Genomic DNA, 21,648 nt, shown 5'->3' on the forward strand with positions numbered 1-21,648 from the left:
ATTAGTGTAGTTTCTCGTTCTCAACTCTAAGTGCCGCTGTTGATTTGTAGAAAAGCATGTAGGTGATATCCTGTGATTGGTGGAGCTGTGCTGATGCTGGTTAGGAGAATGTGAAGGAGACTAAAGAGAGTCCATGATGGGACATAGTCACTGACTAAAAGCAACCGAGCTGGATTAATCTGTGGATATCCCAATTGATAAGCATCAAGTACATTTTGTAATTTGAATACATACTGTTTAAAATGTTTCTAATTACATTATGTAGAAGAATTAATTTTTACCAGTCGCGAAGACAGCCATTGGACCGTGTTTTCTTATGGAGGGTTTTATTCATCATGGCCGTTTGCTTGATCTCAAACATAAACGCACAGATTCGTTACTCAGTTCCAGAGGAAATGAAGAAAGGCTCTCTTATCGGGAATATAGCTCATGATCTTGGTCTGGATGCTCAAAGACTGCGCTCGGGTCGGGCTCGTATCGTGTCTGGCGACAGCACTGAATACGTAGAGCTGAAAACAGACAAAGGGATTTTGGTTGTGAAGGAGAGAATTGACCGAGAGCAGCTTTGCGCTGAAACCACTCCGTGCAGCTTCACATTTGAAATAATACTTGATAATCCAATGGAGCTACATCATGTTACGGTAGAAATATTGGATGTAAACGATCATTCACCAACATTTCCTAACGATGAAATTAATCTTGAAATAAGTGAATCGGCCGCGCCTGGAGCTCTTTTTTTACTGGGAAGTGCAGATGATCCTGATGTAGGTCTAAACGCACTACAACATTATACTATGTCACCTAATGATTATTTTATTCTGAAAGAACATTCGAGCCCCGATGGAATCAAATATGCTGAAATGGTGCTTCAGAAACCTCTAGACAGAGAGCAGCATCCACGACTATCTCTCATTCTCACAGCGGTCGACGGAGGAAACCCTCAAAGATCTGGTAATATGAAAATAGAAGTCACTCTACTAGATATAAATGACAACGCACCTGTCTTTAACCAGTCAGTTTACAGGGCAATAATAGCGGAAAATGCGCCTAAGGGTACTTATATTACAACTGTAAATGCCAGTGATGCAGATAGTGAAGCAAATAGTTTAATTTCCTACAGTTTCGCTAATTTCAAAAGCAACAGAAATGACATTTTTAAAATCGATAGAAAAACAGGTGTTATCACTCTAACTGGAATGTTTGACTATGAAAGAGCAAAAAAACACGAAATTGGCATCGAGGCAAAAGATCAGGGTGGTTTAGGAAACTCGGCGAAAGTCATAGTTGATTTAATTGATGTAAATGACAATTCACCAATTATCAGTATTATGTCATTTTCAAGTCCAGTGACAGAAGACGCAACTGTTGGAACCACTATCGCAATTTTCAGTGTCAAAGATCTAGATGCAGGAGACAATGGACACGTTGACTGTACAATTAATCAAAATATTCCATTTAAATTACAATCCTCGCTGCGGAATTATTACACTTTAGTTACTGACGCTGCTTTAGATCGTGAACGTGTGGCAGAATATAATATCACAATCACAGCTACAGATTCAGGGTCTCCTGCGCTTTCCAGTCAGAAAACTTTAAATCTGAAATTATCAGATGTTAATGACAATCCGCCCAGGTTTCAAAAGAGTATTTACACTGCATATGTTACTGAAAATAATTCACCTGGTTTATCCATATTCACTCTGAGTGCTCAAGATGATGACTGGAACCAGAACGCTCGTATCTCGTATCTTCTAGATGAAACTACAGTGGGTGGATCCCCTGTTTCCTCTTTTATATCAGTAAATGCTGACAGTGGAGTGGTGCACGCGCTGCGCGGTTTTGACTATGAGCAAATGAAAAGTGTTCATGTCTGTGTGAAAGCACAAGATGGAGGCTCTCCACCCCTCAGCACTAATGTGACTTTGGACATTATAATCCAAGATCAGAATGACAACGCTCCTCAGGTTCTGTATCCAGTACAGACTGGCGGTTCAGTGGTGGCTGAGATTGTGCCTCGTGCTGCAGATGTTGGATATCTCGTCACTAAAGTGGTGGCTGTTGATGTGGACTCTGGACAGAATGCCTGGCTCTCCTATAAACTACAGAAAGCTACAGACAGAGCGCTGTTTGAAGTGGGTTTACAGAATGGAGAAATAAGAACTGTGCGACAAGTGACTGATAAAGATGCTGTCAAACAGAAACTCACTGTTGTTGTGGAGGATAACGGACAGCCCTCTCGCTCAGCTGTGGTCTCCATTAACGTGGCTGTGGCTGACAGCTTTCCTGAAGTGCTGTCAGAGTTCACAGACTTTACGCATGAAAAACAATATAACGACAACCTTACTTTTTATTTAGTTCTCGCACTGGCCGCTGTTTCTTTCCTATTTATCACTTGTGTGGTTGTGATAATATCAGTAAAGATCTACAGATGGAGACAATCTCGCTTCCTCTATCAGTCCAATCTGCCTGTTATTCCGTACTATCCACCGCATTACGCAGACACAGGAGTCACTGGAACTCTGCCGCACGGGTATAATTATGAAGTGTGCATGACGACTGACTCGAGGAAGAGTGACTGTAAGTTTTCTACACTCGGTGGACAGAGTGTTTTAGTGGTGGACCCGAGTTTCACTGAGACGATGCAGCGCGCAATGAAAGAAAAGAACTTCTTAGAAGATCCAGAATCGCAAGAAATGGTAAGATCGGCTGTTCTTTAAAAGACTGAAATAATGTAATAACATGCAGTAAATTGTGGCTAGTAATAAAAAAGCCTGTTACATTATCTGTAACACTTTTATATAAAGTTTAATTCGTTAACAATTAATGTATTAGCAACCATGAACTAAAAATAAATAGCATTTTTACAACATTTATTTAGTTAATTGTTCATTTTTATATATGCTTTACATTTCTAACATTGTAACATATTCAGGTTTTATGAATCAATGTTTGTTTACGTGTTTTGAACGAAATTTAATTTGCAATAAACAATAATTTATTTGTTAATCAAATCTGACCTAGATTAACAAATGTTGTATTGTTCACTGTTAGTTCTAGTGCATTAGCCAGTGTTAACGAACGGAAGCTGATTATACAGCATTATATTTAAAAAAATAAAATGCGCCATTCAGCCATTCATAAGGTTCTATCTATGAAGGAGGTTATCTCACGTTACTAAGAATATTTGATTATTTATCTCTTTACTACTAAACGTAAAACAATATTAAAATGTATTATGAGAGAATCTAAAGGTTGTTTGATTACATAGTTCTTTTGGGATATTTTATCCTGTTGTATTTTTGTTGAGATCAAAGGACGGAATGCAATTCTAGTTCTGAGATATTTCAGTGCTTTCATTGGTGTCGTTTCTCGCTCTCAACTCTAAGTGCCGCTGTTGATTTGTAGAAAAGCATGTAGGTGATATCCTGTGATTGGTGGAGCTGTGCTGATGCTGGTTAGGAGATTGTGGAGGAGACTAAAGAGAGTCGATGAAGGGACACAGTCACTGACTAACAGCGACCTAACTGGATTAATCCGTGGATATTTCGAATGTAGAACACCATCTTCAGATTGTAATTTGAATACTTAATATATAAACATGTTTGTGATTACAGTTTGTAGACGGATTCATTGTTTCCAATCGCGAGGACAGCTATTGGATGGTGTTTTCCTATGGAGGGTTTTATTCATCATGGCCGTTTGCTTGATCTCAAACATAAACGCACAGATTCGTTACTCAGTTCCAGAGGAAATGAAGAAAGGATCTCTTATCGGGAATATAGCTCATGATCTTGGTCTGGATGCTCAAAGACTGCGCTCGGGTCGGGCTCGTATCGTGTCTGGCGACAGCACTGAATACGTAGAGCTGAAAACAGACAAAGGGATTTTGGTTGTGAAGGAGAGAATTGACCGAGAGCAGCTTTGCGCTGAAACCACTCCGTGCAGCTTCACATTTGAAATAATACTTGACAATCCAATGGAGCTACATCATGTTACGGTAGAAATATTGGATGTAAACGATCATTCACCAACATTTCCTAAAGAGGAAATTAACCTTGAAATAAGCGAATCAGCCACACATGGGGCTCGTTTCTTACTGGGAAGCGCAGATGATCCTGATGTAGGTGTAAATGCTCTCCAAAATTATATGATGTCACCTAATGATTATTTTATTCTGAAACAACATACGCGGCCCGATGGAGTCAAATATGCTGAAATGGTGCTTCAGAAACCTCTAGACAGAGAGCAGCATCCACGACTGTTTCTTATTCTCACAGCGGTCGACGGAGGAAACCCTCAAAGATCTGGGAAAATAAAAATAGAGGTGAATGTACTAGATGCAAATGATAACGCACCTGTCTTTAACCAGTCAGTTTACAGAGCAACAATTGAAGAAAATTCCCCCAAAGGAACTTATATTACAGCTGTTAATGCTAGTGATGCAGATAGTGGAATGTATAGTTTGATTTCATACAGTTTTGCTAATTTGAAAGGGAACATAAATAACGTTTTTGAAATAGATGAAAAAACAGGTATTATCACTCTAACTGGAATGCTTGACTATGAAAAAGCAAAGAAATACGAAATTAGCATAGAAGCTAAAGATCAGGGTGGTTTAGGAAACGCAGCCAAAGTCATAGTTGATTTAATTGATGTTAATGATAATGCACCAGTTATCAGTGTTATGTCATTTTCAAGCCCGGTTACTGAAGACGCAACTGTTGGAACCACTATCGCTATTTTCAGTGTCAAAGATCTAGATGCAGGAGACAATGGACACGTTGACTGTGCAATTAATCAAAATATTCCATTTAAATTACAATCCTCGCTGCGGAATTATTACACTTTAGTTACTGATGCTGCTTTAGATCGTGAACGTGTGGCAGAATATAATATCACAATCATAGCTACAGATTCAGGGTCTCCTGCGCTTTCCAGTCAGAAAACTTTAAATCTGAAAGTATCAGATGTTAATGACAATCCGCCCAGGTTTCAAAAGACTGTTTACACTGCATATGTTACTGAAAATAATTCACCTGGTTTATCCATATTCACTCTGAGTGCTCAAGATGATGACTGGAACCAGAACGCTCGTATTTCGTATCTTCTAGATGAAACTACAGTGGGTGGATCCCCTGTTTCCTCTTTTATATCAGTAAATGCTGACAGTGGAGTGGTGCACGCGCTGCGCGGTTTTGACTATGAGCAAATGAAAAGTGTTCATGTCTGTGTGAAAGCACAAGATGGAGGCTCTCCACCCCTCAGCACTAATGTGACTTTGGACATTATAATCCAAGATCAGAACGACAACGCTCCTCAGGTTCTGTATCCAGTGCAGACTGGCGGTTCAGTGGTGGCTGAGATTGTGCCTCGTGCTGCAGATGTTGGATATCTCGTCACTAAAGTGGTGGCTGTTGATGTGGACTCTGGACAGAATGCCTGGCTCTCCTATAAACTACAGAAAGCTACAGACAGAGCGCTGTTTGAAGTGGGTTTACAGAATGGAGAAATAAGAACTGTGCGACAAGTGACTGATAAAGATGCTGTCAAACAGAAACTCACTGTTGTTGTGGAGGATAACGGACAGCCCTCTCGCTCAGCTGTGGTCTCCATTAACGTGGCTGTGGCTGACAGCTTTCCTGAAGTGCTGTCAGAGTTCACTGACTTTACGCATGAAAAACAATATAACGACAACCTGACTTTTTATTTAGTTCTCGCACTGGCCGCTGTTTCTTTCCTATTTATCACTTGTGTGGTTGTGATAATATCAGTAAAGATCTACAGATGGAGACAATCTCGCTTCCTCTATCAGTCCAATCTGCCTGTTATTCCGTACTATCCACCGCATTACGCAGACACAGGAGTCACTGGAACTCTGCCGCACGGGTATAATTATGAAGTGTGCATGACGACTGACTCGAGGAAGAGTGACTGTAAGTTTTCTACACTCGGTGGTCAGAGTGTTTTAGTGGTGGACCCGAGTTTCACTGAGACGATGCAGCGCGCAATGAAAGAAAAGAACTTCTTAGAAGATCCAGAATCGCAAGAAATGGTAAGATCGGCTGTTCTTTAATCGATAATAATGTAATAACATGCAGCAAATTGTGGCTAGTAATAAAAAAGCCTGTTACATTATCTGTAACACTTTACCATAAGGTATAATTCGTTAACATTAATGCATTAGCAACCATGAACTAAAAATAAATTGCATTTTTACAACATTTATTTATATAGTTAATTATTCATTTTTGCATATAATATACATTTCTAACATAGTAACATATTCTCAGGTTGTATGAATCAATGTTTGTTAACGTGTTTTGACCGAAAATTAATTTGCAATAAACAATAATTTATTTGTTAAACAAATCTGACCTAGAATTTCAAATGTTGTATTGTTCACTGTTAGTTCTAGTGCATTAGCCAGTGTTAACGAACGGAAGCTGATTATACAGCATTATCTAAAAAAATATAAAAAATGCGCCATTCATAAGATTCTATCTGTAAAGGAGGTTATCTCATGTTAATAAGAATAGTAATTATTTATCTTTTTTTACTACTAAACGTAAAACAATATTAACATTTATTATGAGAGAGTTTAAAGGTTGTTTGATTACATAGTTCTTTTGGGATATTTTATCCTGTTCTATTTTTGTTGAGATCAAAGGACGGAATGCAATTCTAGTTCTGAGATATTTCAGTGCTTTCATTGGTGTCGTTTCTCGCTCTCAACTCTAAGGGCCGCTGTTGATTTGTAGAAAAGCATGTAGGTGATCTCCTGTGATTGGTGGAGCTGTGATGATGCTGGTTAGGAGAATGTGAAGGAGACTAAAGAGAGTCGATGAAGGGACACAGTCACTGACTAAAAGCGACCTAACTGGATTAATCCGTGGATATTTCGAATGTAGAACACCATCTTCAGATTGTAATCTGAATAGCCTACTTAATATATTAAAATGTTTGTGATTACGGTTTGTAGGAGGATTCATTGTTTCCAATCGCGAGGACAGCTATTGGATGGTGTTTTCCTATGGAGGGTTTTATTCATCATGGCCGTTTGCTTGATCTCAAACATAAACGCACAGATTCGTTACTCAGTTCCAGAGGAAATGAAGAAAGGCTCTCTTATCGGGAATATAGCTCATGATCTTGGTCTGGATGCTCAAAGACTGCGCTCGGGTCGGGCTCGTATCGTGTCTGGCGACAGCACTGAATACGTAGAGCTGAAAACAGACAAAGGGATTTTGGTTGTGAAGGAGAGAATTGACCGAGAGCAGCTTTGCGCTGAAACCACTCCGTGCAGCTTCACATTTGAAATAATACTTGATAATCCAATGGAGCTACACCATGTTACGGTAGAAATATTGGATGTAAACGATCACTCTCCAACATTTGCTAAGGATGCAATTAATCTTGAAATAAGTGAATCGGCTGCACCTGGAGCTCTTTTTTTACTGGGAGGCGCAGATGATCCTGATGTAGGTCTATGTCACCTAATGATAAATTTATTCTTAAAGAACACTCGCGCCCCGATGGAGTCAAATATGCTGAAATGGTGCTGCAGAAACCTCTAGACAGAGAGCAGCATCCACGACTATCTCTCATTCTCACAGCGGTCGACGGAGGAAACCCTCAAAGATCTGGTAATATGAAAATAGAAATCACTGTACTAGATGCAAATGACAACGCGCCAGTGTTCAACCAGTCAGTTTACAGAGCAACAGTAAAAGAAAATTCACCTAAAGGAACTTATATTACAATTGTTAATGCTAGTGATGCAGACAGTGGTGCAAATAGTTTGATTTTATACAGTTTTGCTAATTTTAAAGGGAACATAAATGATATTTTTAAAATCGATGAAAAAACAGGTGTTATAACACTAACTGGGCTTATTGACTACGAAAAAGCAAAAAAGTACGAAATTGATATCGAAGCAAAAGACCAAGGCGGTTTAGGAAACTCGGCTAAAGTCATAGTTGATTTAATTGATGTTAATGATAATGCACCAGCTATCAGTGTTATGTCATTTTCAAGCCCGGTTACTGAAGACGCAACTGTTGGAACCACTATCGCTATTTTCAGTGTCAAAGATCTAGATGCAGGAGACAATGGACACGTTGACTGTGCAATTGATAGAAACACACCATTCAAACTTCAGTCTTCACTGCGGAATTATTACACTTTACTCACTGATGCTGCTTTAGATCGTGAACGTGTGGCAGAATATAATATCACAATCACAGCTACAGATTCAGGGTCTCCTGCGCTTTCCAGTCAGAAAACTTTAAATCTGAAAGTATCAGATGTTAATGACAATCCGCCCAGGTTTCATAAGACTGTTTACACTGCATATGTTCCTGAAAATAATTCACCTGGTTTGTCCATATTCACTCTGAGTGCTCAAGATGATGACTGGAACCAGAACGCTCGTATTTCGTATCTTCTAGATGAAACTACAGTGGGTGGATCCCCTGTTTCCACTTTTATATCAGTAAATGCTGACAGTGGAGTGGTGCACGCGCTGCGCGGTTTTGACTATGAGCAAATGAAAAGTGTTAGTGTCTGTGTGAAAGCACAAGATGGAGGCTCTCCACCCCTCAGCACTAATGTGACTTTGGACATTATAATCCAAGATCAGAACGACAACGCTCCTCAGGTTCTGTATCCAGTACAGACTGGCGGTTCAGTGGTGGCTGAGATTGTGCCTCGTGCTGCAGATGTTGGATATCTCGTCACTAAAGTGGTGGCTGTTGATGTGGACTCTGGACAGAATGCCTGGCTCTCCTATAAACTACAGAAAGCTACAGACAGAGCGCTGTTTGAAGTGGGTTTACAGAATGGAGAAATAAAAACTGTGCGACAAGTGACTGATAAAGATGCTGTCAAACAGAAACTCACTGTTGTTGTGGAGGATAACGGACAGCCCTCTCGCTCAGCTGTGGTCTCCATTAACGTGGCTGTGGCTGACAGCTTTCCTGAAGTGCTGTCAGAGTTCACTGATTTTACGCATGAAAAACAATATAACGACAACCTGACTTTTTACTTAGTTCTCGCGCTGGCTGCTGTTTCTTTCCTATTTATCACTTGTGTGGTTGTGATAATATCAGTAAAGATCTACAGATGGAGATAATCTCGCTTCCTCTATCAGTCCAATCTGCCTGTTATTCCGTACTATCCACCGCATTACGCAGACACAGGAGTCACTGGAACTCTGCCGCACGGGTATAATTATGAAGTGTGCATGACGACTGACTCGAGGAAGAGTGACTGTAAGTTTTCTACACTCGGTGGTCAGAGTGTTTTAGTGGTGGACCCGAGTTTCACTGAGACGATGCAGCGCGCAATCCAAGAAAAGAAGTTTATGGAAGAAAACAGTCTTTCGGAATTGGTAAGATAAAGCCCTTTTTTAAATATTTTTTTTTTCTTATAAATTGTTTGTCCTCTAATGGTGTATTTGATGGCTATAAATCTCAAAGACACTGCAAAAGTGCTTCGTTTAAGATGGCACGGACAGGTTTCAGCACCACTGGACAGCGCCAAACACAGTAATAATCTTTTTTTCCCCCTTCTTTTGAGTTCAGTGAAATAATTTCACAACAATTTATAATTATTATTATTATTATGATTATTAATGATAATAATAATTTAATTACATTTTTATTTTGACAAATCACTTGTGTTTTGGTCTTATGTGATTTATCAGAAACAAATGAATGCAATTCAAAGATAAGGCTCATAGGGCCGCTGTTGATCAACGCAGCGCAGTCGCTCTATATTTCTCAGACCTATACCCTCAAATTTCAGTGATGTCAGAGAACAGCGAACGAAAGCCTGATGACGCGAAACAATTATTTTGTCGGATGTTCTGTAAATAGATATCCTCGTCGTACAGTAGATTTTATGCTAGTTCTTACTTTCACATAACGTCTTTATTTTCTATTTAAACTAACCGATCTTCAGGATCTGCAGAACAAAGGGGGAAAATGTCCAGCTCTGTAATGTGGCAGGCTGCGGCGTTTTTTATGGTTATGTGTCAATACTCGGTGAGAGGGCAGATCAGCTACTCCATTCCAGAAGAAATGGCAAAAGGGTCTATCGTCGGAAATATTTCCCAAGGTTTGGGTTTGGATTTAAAAAGACTGAAGTCAGGGAAAGCGCGCATATTTGCTGGAGACAACACCGAATTCGTCGGATTGAATAATGAGAGGGGGATACTTCTCACCGAGGAAAAAATAGACCGCGAGGCTCTTTGTGCTAAAACGACTCCTTGCGCTTTACATCTTCAGCTGATTTTGGAAAATCCAATGGAATGGTACGATGTCACGGTGGAAATTACCGACATAAATGATAACGCTCCGAGTTTTCCAAAAGGTGAGATTACATTTGAAATAAGCGAGTCAGCTGTAACCGGAGCCAGATTCATGTTGGAAAACGCGATTGATCTGGATGTTGGATCTAATTGTCATCTAAGCTATTCACTTAAACCGACAGATAATTTTGTATTAAGTTTGCAAAGTCAAACGGATGGCGACAGAAACATGGAGATGGTGCTACAAAAGACTCTAGACCGTGAAAACAAAAAGCAGTTATCTTTGTTGTTAACAGCAATGGATGGAGGAGAGCCTCAGTTGACCAGTACTGTGCGGATACATGTAACAGTGCTAGATATTAACGACAATCCCCCTGTGTTCAATCATAGGGTGTACAAAGCCACTCTTGCTGAAAATACACCTAAAGACACTGTTATCACGTCCGTCAGCGCTTCTGATGCAGATGAAGGTTCGAATGCGATTATAACGTACTACATGTCAGGCACTGGAGATGTAAATGATTTATTCATGGTTGATGCACGAAGCGGGGAAATATCCTTAAAAGGCTCAGCTGACTTTGAGAAAGCAAGTCGTTATCAAATAAACATTCAAGCACGCGACCAAGCAGGATTGTCTGATTCATGTAAAGTTATAATTGATCTCTCAGATATGAATGATAACAAACCAATGATAAGCATCGTATCTATGTCAAATTCAATATCCGAGGAGTCTAGACCTGGCATTGTTGTGGCAATGTTAAACGTAAATGATCTTGACTCCGGATTGAATGGTCAGGTTCATTGCCACATAAATGACAATATTCCTTTTGCTATTGCATCATCCAGCAGTTTCTTCAGCTTGCAAACAGAGCTGGAACTGGACAGAGAGAGAGAATCTGAGTATAATATCAGTGTAATATGTACTGATGAGGGAGTTCCCGCGCTCTCCAGCAGTGTCTCTCTCCGTGTGCAGATATCAGATGTGAATGACAATGCTCCTGTCTTTGAGAAAACTAACTATGAGGCCTGTGTGGTGGAGAATAACACACCTGGTGTCTCTATATTTTCAGTTAAAGCCAGTGATGCTGATTGGAATCAGAATGCTCGTGTTTCTTATATTCTAGAAGACAGCACTGTTAATGGAGTCTCTGTCTCATCATATGTGTCAGTGCAACCTGACAGCGGAGTGACTACAGCTATGCGCTCTTTTGACTATGAGACACTGAAACATTTCCACTTCCGGGTAAAAGCGCAAGATGGAGGCTCTCCTCCACTCAGTAGTAACGTGACTGTGAAAATTACTATTCAAGATCAGAATGACAACGCTCCTCAGGTTCTGTATCCAGTACAGACTGGCGGTTCAGTGGTGGCTGAGATTGTGCCTCGTGCTGCAGATGTTGGATATCTCGTCACTAAAGTGGTGGCTGTTGATATGGACTCTGGACAGAATGCCTGGCTCTCCTATAAACTACAGAAAGCTACAGACAGAGCGCTGTTTGAAGTGGGTTTACAGAATGGAGAAATAAGAACTGTGCGACAAGTGACTGATAAAGATGCTGTCAAACAGAAACTCACTGTTGTTGTGGAGGATAACGGACAGCCCTCTCGCTCAGCTGTGGTCTCCATTAACGTGGCTGTGGCTGACAGCTTTCCTGAAGTGCTGTCAGAGTTCACAGACTTTACGCATGAAAAACAATATAACGACAACCTGACTTTTTATTTAGTTCTCGCGCTGGCTGCTGTTTCTTTCCTATTTATCACTTGTGTGGTTGTGATAATATCAGTAAAGATCTACAGATGGAGACAATCTCGCTTCCTCTTTCAGTCCAATCTGCCTGTTATTCCGTACTATCCACCGCATTACGCAGACACAGGAGTCACTGGAACTCTGCCGCACGGGTATAATTATGAAGTGTGTATGACGACAGACTCGAGGAAGAGTGACTGTAAGTTTTCTACACTCGGTGGTCAGAGTGTTTTAGTGGTGGACCCGAGTTTCACTGAGACGATGCAGCATACAATCAAGAAAAATAACTCCATCGATGGTCTCGGGTCTACAGAATTGGTAAGAAAGTTAGACCATTATTGTTATTTTTATTTTAACTGAAAAAGTAATACAAGGCTAACCAAGTATACTATAAACAAATAAATAGGCTAAGAACACTTAAATAAAGTGCAAGGTGTCTGAATTAATAACCTGAATGTAAGTGAAATCAGTAATCAGAAACTGCATCTGTCAAATTCTTGCATTGACTATGGAACTGAATATGATCCATAATCCGCATTGTCTATTATGAAAATACCATATGTCTGAATATATACTGTATAATCACAACATGCTCACCTTATAATTGCATATAGCATTAATATTTACACAAGCACTAACTTGTTCCATTTATAGTATAAACATAAAAAAACTTACATTCTCACCATCGTCATGCCAACATAACCTGCGCCCATTAACCTGAATATGAACAGATACAAAACGTACGAATGAGATTTATATGAATTTTCTACAAATTTGTAAAAACATACAGTAGTTATGGATTGGCATGATACTCTGTTGGTTTTCTCTAATTCTATGACAGTATCTCATAATTATAAGTTTCCACACATTGGAAACAACGCTCTTTTTGTTTATTGCTTGCCATGTTGCTTACTGCCAGGCTACAATTTTTTGAGACTATCAAACAATAGCCTTTTGGTGCTGTTATATTCATCTGCTTGTTTGACAAGGAACTGGAAAACTCATCCATAATTGGTTTGGTGTGCATGACAACTGATTTGAGGAAGTGTGGCTATACATATGTTAACTTTGTGGAACATATAGATTAGACTGAGTTTTATTAGGATCATGCAATTTATCCCTGTACATTGTTGGAATTGTTGAATGATTCTTAGCTAAATGTATGCCAGAAGAGAGTGACCCTATGGTATTCTATGTAGCCCAAACCTACTCATTCTTTAGAATGTTTTGGTCGTGGACAAAGAAGTGACTGAAATTATATATTGTGGTAAATAGAATAAATAACATAAAAAATTACTAACAGCATGTTATTTTTGATGTAGGCCTATATAGACAACAAGTGATTTATTTGTTCAAGTGATTTATCAAGAAAAGAAAAACGCAAGGGAACTTTGACACCGTTCAGCACCACTTGTGCTGAACAGCGCCTCGTTAGATGAAGGGCTAACATTAAAGAGGACTATGGTCTTTTTTATTGTGTTGTGATTAGTGCCAGCATTATAATTTTGCTCAAATTCCGACTGTTACATACAAATTATACTGCAAGTGATCATTTGCACATCCAACCTACAAAATATATGTCTTTTTATTTAATCAACAAAAGGTCCTGGAACAAAGTATGGCATTCTGCGTATGATATTTGCAGTGTGATATAGGCCTAGAAAATAATATTCGTTGATAAAATGCTTCTTAGGTGTAAAGTTCTAATTTTGACATGCAGTTCTTTATTTACACTCAGAGGGCCGCTGTTCGTCGACAAACAGCGGAGAAACAGTATTTCACAGACCCACCCCCAGCATCACACAATATCACGGAGAAAGAAAAAAAAGCAGTATAGCTGCCACCTCGAATATTTTTCCTACACGATGCTTCTATTCATCTTTCGTCGTCGTGTACGGAGTTAATGTCTGCATTTGGAATTTCCTGTATTTAACGGATACACGGATCTATTGTTGTATTTTTTGAAACATCTGTGCAGTTGAGAAAATGCCTGATGCAATGATACAGCAGTCGGTGCTGTTTTTGACGCTTCTTATCCACATAGCGCAAGGACAGGTCAGTTACTCCATTCCAGAAGAAATGGCAAAAGGATCGATGGTGGGAAACATTGCGCAGGATTTGGGCTTGGATTTACAACGTTTAAAGTCAGGAAAAGCGCGACTGTTTGTAAGAGACAACACGGAATACATCGAACTGAACAGAAACACGGGATTGCTGCTTATCAGAGAGAAAATGGATCGCGAGTCCCTTTGTGCAAAAACAACTCCGTGTGCTTTGCATCTTCAGATGATTTTAGACAACCCGATGGAATTATACACCATTACAATCGAAATCACAGATATAAATGATAACGCTCCCAGTTTTCAGAAAAAGGACTTTAGATTTGAGATCAGCGAATCGGCGGTGGCTGGTGCTGGGTTTATGCTCGGTAGAGCTTTCGATCCGGATGTAGGAACAAATGGTCTTCAGAGTTACTCGCTGAAACCGACTGATAAATTCCGTCTTCAATTTCACAATCAGGCAGATGGTAGTAAAAATGTCGAGATGATTTTACAAAGACCACTTGACAGAGAAACGCAAAGCTCGTTTACTTTGTTGTTAGAAGCCTTTGATGGAGGCGATCCAGTGCTCTCTGGCACTGTACAGATACACATTACTGTGTTAGATAATAATGATAACGCTCCTGTGTTTACACAAAAAGAATATAAAACCACCATTACAGAAAACGCACTAAAGGGCACTGTATTAACAGTCGTGAGCGCGTCTGATGCAGACGAGGGATCTAATAGTGTGGTGACGTATTACATATCTGACACAATGGACAGTAATGTGGCCGACATGTTTCTTGTTAACGAAAAAACTGGTGAACTAATATTAAATGGTCCAGTTGATTATGATAAAGTGAGCCATTATGAGCTTAATATTCAGGCAAAAGATCAAGGAGGACTCTCTAACGCATGCAAAGTAATTATTGATGTGTTGGATATTAATGATAATTCACCTAGTATTCAAATCCTGTCAAGTTCCCATTCAGTAACTGAAGGGTCCAAGTCTGGTACTGTTGTTGCAATGCTAAATGTTGATGATCTTGATTCAGGTGTAAATGGTCAGGTTCTGTGTTTCATAAGTGAGGATATTCCCTTTGCTATTACATCTCAGTCTAGCAGTTTCTTCAGTGTGCAAACAGAGCAGGAACTGGACAGAGAGAGAGAATCTGAGTATAATATCAGTGTAATATGTACTGATGAGGGAGTTCCCGCGCTCTCCAGCAGTGTCTCTCTCCGTGTGCAGATATCAGATGTGAATGACAATGCCCCTGTCTTTGAGAAAACTAACTATGAGGCCTGTGTGGTGGAGAATAACACACCTGGTCTCTCTATATTTTCAGTTAAAGCCAGTGATGCTGATTGGAATCAGAATGCTCGTGTTTCTTATATTCTAGAAGACAGCACTGTTAATGGAGTCGCTGTCTCATCATATGTGTCAGTGCAACCTGACAGCGGAGTGATTACAGCTATGCGCTCTTTTGACTATGAGACACTGAAACATTTCCACTTCCGGGTAAAAGCGCAAGATGGAGGCTCTCCTCCACTCAGTAGTAACGTGACTGTGAAAATTACTATTCAAGATCAGAATGACAACGCTCCTCAGGTTCTGTATCCAGTACAGACTGGCGGTTCAGTGGTGGCTGAGATTGTGCCTCGTGCTGCAGATGTTGGATATCTCGTCACTAAAGTGGTGGCTGTTGATGTGGACTCTGGACAGAATGCCTGGCTCTCCTATAAACTACAGAAAGCTACAGACAGAGCGCTGTTTGAAGTGGGTTTACAGAATGGAGAAATAAGAACTGTGCGACAAGTGACTGATAAAGATGCTGTCAAACAGAAACTCACTGTTGTTGTGGAGGATAACGGACAGCCCTCTCGCTCAGCTGTGGTCTCCATTAACGTGGCTGTGGCTGACAGCTTTCCTGAAGTGTTGTCAGAGTTCACAGACTTTACGCATGAAAAACAATATAACGACAACCTGACTTTTTATTTAGTTCTCGCGCTGGCTGCTGTTTCTTTCCTATTTATCACTTGTGTGGTTGTGATAATATCAGTAAAGATCTACAGATGGAGACAATCTCGCTTCCTCTTTCAGTCCAATCTGCCTGTTATTCCGTACTATCCACCGCATTACGCAGACACAGGAGTCACTGGAACTCTGCCGCACGGGTATAATTATGAAGTGTGTATGACGACAGACTCGAGGAAGAGTGACTGTAAGTTTTCTACACTCGGTGGTCAGAGTGTTTTAGTGGTGGACCCGAGTTTCACTGAGACGATGCAGCATACAATCAAGAAAAATAACTCCATCGATGGTCTCGGGTCTACAGAATTGGTAAGAAAGTTAGACCATTATTGTTATTTTTATTTTAACTGAAAAAGTAATACAAGGCTAACCAAGTATACTATAAACAAATAAATAGGCTAAGAACACTTAAATAAAGTGCAAGGTGTCTGAATTAATAACCTGAATGTAAGTGAAATCAGTAATCAGAAACTGCATCTGTCAAATTCTTGCATTGACTATGGAACTGAATATGATCCATAATCCGCATTGTCTATTATGAAAATACCATATGTCTGAATATATACTGTATAATCACAACATGCTCACCTTATAATTGCATATAGCATTAATATTTACACAAGCACTAACTTGTTCCATTTATAGTATAAACATAAAAAAACTTACATTCTCACCATCGTCATGCCAACATAACCTGCGCCCATTAACCTGAATATGAACAGATACAAAACGTACGAATGAGATTTATATGAATTTTCTACAAATTTGTAAAAACATACAGTAGTTATGGATTGGCATGATACTCTGTTGGTTTTCTCTAATTCTATGACAGTATCTCATAATTATAAGTTTCCACACATTGGAAACAACGCTCTTTTTGTTTATTGCTTGCCATGTTGCTTACTGCCAGGCTACAATTTTTTGAGACTATCAAACAATAGCCTTTTGGTGCTGTTATATTCATCTGCTTGTTTGACAAGGAACTGGAAAACTCATCCATAATTGGTTTGGTGTGCATGACAACTGATTTGAGGAAGTGTGGCTATACATATGTTAACTTTGTGGAACATATAGATTAGACTGAGTTTTATTAGGATCATGCAATTTATCCCTGTACAATGTTGGAATTGTTGAATGATTCTTAGCTAAATGTATGCCAGAAGAGAGTGACCCTATGGTATTCTATGTAGCCCAAACCTACTCATTCTTTAGAATGTTTTGGTCGTGGACAAAGAAGTGACTGAAATTATATATTGTGGTAAATAGAATAAATAACATAAAAAATTACTAACAGCATGTTATTTTTGATGTAGGCCTATATAGACAACAAGTGATTTATTTGTTCAAGTGATTTATCAAGAAAAGAAAAACGCAAGGGAACTTTGACACCGTTCAGCACCACTTGTGCTGAACAGCGCCTCGTTAGATGAAGGGCTAACATTAAAGAGGACTATGGTCTTTTTTATTGTGTTGTGATTAGTGCCAGCATTATAATTTTGCTCAAATTCCGACTGTTACATACAAATTATACTGCAAGTGATCATTTGCACATCCAACCTACAAAATATATGTCTTTTTATTTAATCAACAAAAGGTCCTGGAGCAAAGTATGGCATTCTGCGTATGATATTTGCAGTGTGATATAGGCCTAGAAAATAATATTCGTTGATAAAATGCTTCTTAGGTGTAAAGTTCTAATTTTGACATGCAGTTCTTTATTTACACTCAGAGGGCCGCTGTTCGTCGACAAACAGCGGAGAAACAGTATTTCACAGACCCACCCCTAGCATCACACAATATCACGGAGAAAGAAAAAAAAGCAGTATAGCTGCCACCTCGAATATTTTTCCTACACGATGCTTCTATTGATCTTTCGTCGTCGTGTACGGAGTTAATGTCTGCATTTGGAATTTCCTGTATTTAACGGATACACGGATCTATTGTTGTATTTTTTGAAACATCTGTGCAGTTGAGACAATGCCTGATGCAATGATACAGCAGTCGGTGCTGTTTTTGACGCTTCTTATCCACATAGCGCAAGGACAGGTCAGTTACTCCATTCCAGAAGAAATGGCAAAAGGATCGATGGTGGGAAACATTGCGCAGGATTTGGGCTTGGATTTACAACGTTTAAAGTCAGGAAAAGCGCGACTGTTTGTAAGAGACAACACGGAATACATCGAACTGAACAGAAACACGGGATTGCTGCTTATCAGAGAGAAAATGGATCGCGAGTCCCTTTGTGCAAAAACAACTCCGTGTGCTTTGCATCTTCAGATGATTTTAGACAACCCGATGGAATTATACACCATTACAATCGAAATCACAGATATAAATGATAACGCTCCCAGTTTTCAGAAAAAGGACTTTAGATTTGAGATCAGCGAATCGGCGGTGGCTGGTGCTGGGTTTATGCTCGGGGGAGCTTTTGATCCGGATGTAGGAACAAATGGTCTTCAGAGTTACTCTCTGAAACCGACTGATAAATTCCGGCTTGAATTGCACAGCCAAGAGGATGGTAGTAAAAATGTCGAGATGATTTTACAAAGACCACTTGACAGAGAAACGCAAAGCTCGTTTACTTTGTTGTTAGAAGCCTTTGATGGAGGCGATCCAGTGCTTTCTGGCACTGTACAGATACACATTACTGTGTTAGATATTAATGATAATGCTCCTGTGTTTGCACAAAGGGTATATAAAACCACCATTACAGAAAACGCACTAAAGGGTACTGTATTAACAGTCGTGAGCGCGTCTGATGCAGACGAAGTATCTAATAGTGTAGTGACGTATTACATATCTGACACAATGGCCAGTAATGTGGCCGACATGTTTCTTGTTAACGAAAAAACTGGTGAACTAATGTTAAATGGTCTAGTTGATTATGAAAAAGTGAGGCATTATGAGCTTAATATTCAGGCAAAAGATCAAGGAGGGCTTTCTAACGCATGCAAAGTAATTATTGATGTGTTGGATATTAATGATAATCCACCTAGTATTCAAATCCTGTCAAGTTCCCATTCAGTAACTGAAGGGTCCAAGTCTGGTACTGTTGTTGCAATGCTAAATGTTGATGATCTTGATTCAGGTGTAAATGGTCAGGTTCGGTGTTTCATAAGTGAGGATATTCCCTTTGCTATTACTTCTCAGTCTAGCAGTTTCTTAAGCGTGCAAACAGAGCAGGAACTGGACAGAGAGAGAGAATCTGAGTATAATATCAGTGTAATATGTACTGATGAGGGAGTTCCCGCGCTCTCCAGCAGTGTCTCTCTCCGTGTGCAGATATCAGATGTGAATGACAATGCTCCTGTCTTTGAGAAAACTAACTATGAGGCCTGTGTGGTGGAGAATAACACACCTGGTGTCTCTATATTTTCAGTTAAAGCCAGTGACGCTGATTGGAATCAGAATGCTCGTGTTTCTTATATTCTAGAAGACAGCACTGTTAATGGAGTCTCTGTCTCATCATATGTGTCAGTGCAACCTGACAGCGGAGTGACTACAGCTATGCGCTCTTTTGACTATGAGACACTGAAACATTTCAACTTCCGGGTAAAAGCGCAAGATGGAGGCTCTCCTCCACTCAGTAGTAACGTGACTGTGAAAATTACTATTCAAGATCAGAATGACAACGCTCCTCAGGTTCTGTATCCAGTACAGACTGGCGGTTCAGTGGTGGCTGAGATTGTGCCTCGTGCTGCAGATGTTGGATATCTCGTCACTAAAGTGGTGGCTGTTGATGTGGACTCTGGACAGAATGCCTGGCTCTCCTATAAACTACAGAAAGCTACAGACAGAGCGCTGTTTGAAGTGGGTTTACAGAATGGAGAAATAAGAACTGTGCGACAAGTGACTGATAAAGATGCTGTCAAACAGAAACTCACTGTTGTTGTGGAGGATAACGGACAGCCCTCTCGCTCAGCTGTGGTCTCCATTAACGTGGCTGTGGCTGACAGCTTTCCTGAAGTGCTGTCAGAGTTCACAGACTTTACGCATGAAAAACAATATAACGACAACCTGACTTTTTATTTAGTTCTCGCACTGGCCGCTGTTTCTTTCCTATTTATCACTTGTGTGGTTGTGATAATATCAGTAAAGATCTACAGATGGAGACAATCTCGCTTCCTCTATCAGTCCAATCTGCCTGTTATTCCGTACTATCCACCGCATTACGCAGACACAGGAGTCACTGGAACTCTGCCGCACGGGTATAATTATGAAGTGTGCATGACGACTGACTCGAGGAAGAGTGACTGTAAGTTTTCTACACTCGGTGGTCAGAGTGTTTTAGTGGTGGACCCGAGTTTCACTGAGACGATGCAGCATACAATCAAGAAAAATAACTCCATCGATGGTCTCGGGTCTACAGAATTGGTAAGAAAGTTAGACCATTATTGTTATTTTAATTTGAACTGAAAAAGTAATACAAGGCTAACCAAGTATACTATAAACAAATAAATAAGCTAAGAACACTTAAATAAAGTGCAAGGTGTCTGAATTAATAACCTGAATGTAAGTGAAATCAGTAATCAGAAACTGAATCTCTCAAATACCTGCTTTGACTATAGAACTGAATATGACCTATACTAATCCGCATTGTCTATGAAAATACTATATGTCTGAATATATACTGTATAATCACAACATGCTCACCTTATAATTGTATATAGCATTAATATTTACACAAGCACTAACTTGTTCCATCTATGGTATAAACGTAAAACAAAACTTACATTCTCACCATCGTCATGCCAACATAACCTGCGCCCATTAACCTGAACCTGAACAGATACAAAATGTAGAATGAGATTTTTATACATTTTCTACAAATTTGTAAAACCATACATTACAATAGTTATGGATTGGCATGATACTCTGTTGGTTTTCTCTAATTCTATGACAGTATCTCATAATTGTAAGTTTCCACACGTTGGAAACAACGCTCTTTTTGTGTATTGCTTGCCATGTTGCTTACTGCCAGGCTACAATTTTTTGAGACTATCAAACAATAGCCTTTTGGTGCTGTTGTATTTATAACTGCCATAGGTGCTGTTATATTCATCTGCTTGTTTGACAAGGAACTAAAACTCGTCCATAATTGTTTTGGTGCATGACAACTGATTCGAGGAAGTGTGGCTGTACATATGTTAACTTTGTGGAACATAGAGATTAGACTGAGTTTTATTGGGATCATGCAATTTATCCCTGTACATTGTTGGAATTGTTGTATGATTCTTAGCTAAATGCCAGAAGAGAGTGACCCTATGGTATTCTATGTATCCCAAACCTATTCATTCTTTAGAATGTTTTGGTCGTGGACAAAGTGACTGAAATGATGTATTGTGGTAAATAGAAGAAATAATATAAAAAATTACCAACAGTGTGTTATTTTTGATGTAGGTCTATATAGACAACATGTTCAGATTTGTTCAAGTGAATTATTGAGAAAATAAAAACGCAAGGGAACTTTGACACCATTCAGCACCACTTGTGCTGAACAGCGCCTTGATAGATGAAG

The 21,648-nt window shown here is 39.6% G+C and overlaps 3 protein-coding genes and 1 pseudogene across 24 annotated transcripts in view; all 4 read left to right on the forward strand.

Annotated features, from left to right (window-relative positions):
• Positions 1 to 21,648, forward strand: part of LOC311076813 (protocadherin gamma-C5-like) — a gene marked incomplete at its 5' end in the record, with an annotated part of 165,391 nt that overhangs the window by 69,119 nt on the left and 74,624 nt on the right. The window contains one exon of one of the 21 annotated variants that reach the window (XM_084105279.1): positions 3,538 to 6,052. The exons of 18 other annotated variants lie outside the window; for them this stretch is intronic. In XM_084105279.1, coding sequence (XP_083961405.1) covers positions 3,599 to 6,052 — 2,454 coding nt within the window. Of the gene's footprint in view, positions 1 to 3,537; positions 6,053 to 18,083; positions 20,505 to 21,648 lie in introns of those variants that run through there. 2 more of the 21 variants (XM_084105256.1, XM_084105259.1) reach the window with 2 other exon arrangements.
• Positions 1 to 21,648, forward strand: part of LOC311076816 (protocadherin beta-16-like) — a 91,728-nt pseudogene that overhangs the window by 40,734 nt on the left and 29,346 nt on the right. The window lies entirely within an intron of this gene.
• LOC311076581 (protocadherin gamma-A3-like) lies at positions 336 to 2,717 on the forward strand (the record flags this gene model as incomplete). The annotated part of the gene is made up of 1 exon (XM_084104921.1): positions 336 to 2,717. The coding sequence occupies one exon, from the start codon at positions 336 to 338 to the stop codon at positions 2,715 to 2,717; it is 2,382 nt and encodes a 793-aa protein (XP_083961047.1).
• LOC311076582 (uncharacterized protein) lies at positions 6,894 to 17,464 on the forward strand (the record flags this gene model as incomplete). The annotated part of the gene is given in 6 exon segments (XM_084104922.1): positions 6,894 to 7,485; positions 7,488 to 8,296; positions 11,283 to 12,374; positions 13,660 to 13,672; positions 14,035 to 16,439; positions 17,444 to 17,464. Coding segments are annotated over 6 exon segments (4,869 nt in total). The 5' UTR covers positions 6,894 to 6,956.

The sequence above is a fragment of the Abramis brama genome (genome assembly GCF_963993115.1).
Source record: "Abramis brama genome assembly, chromosome: 25".
NCBI classification, from domain to species: Eukaryota; Metazoa; Chordata; class Actinopteri; order Cypriniformes; family Leuciscidae; genus Abramis; species Abramis brama.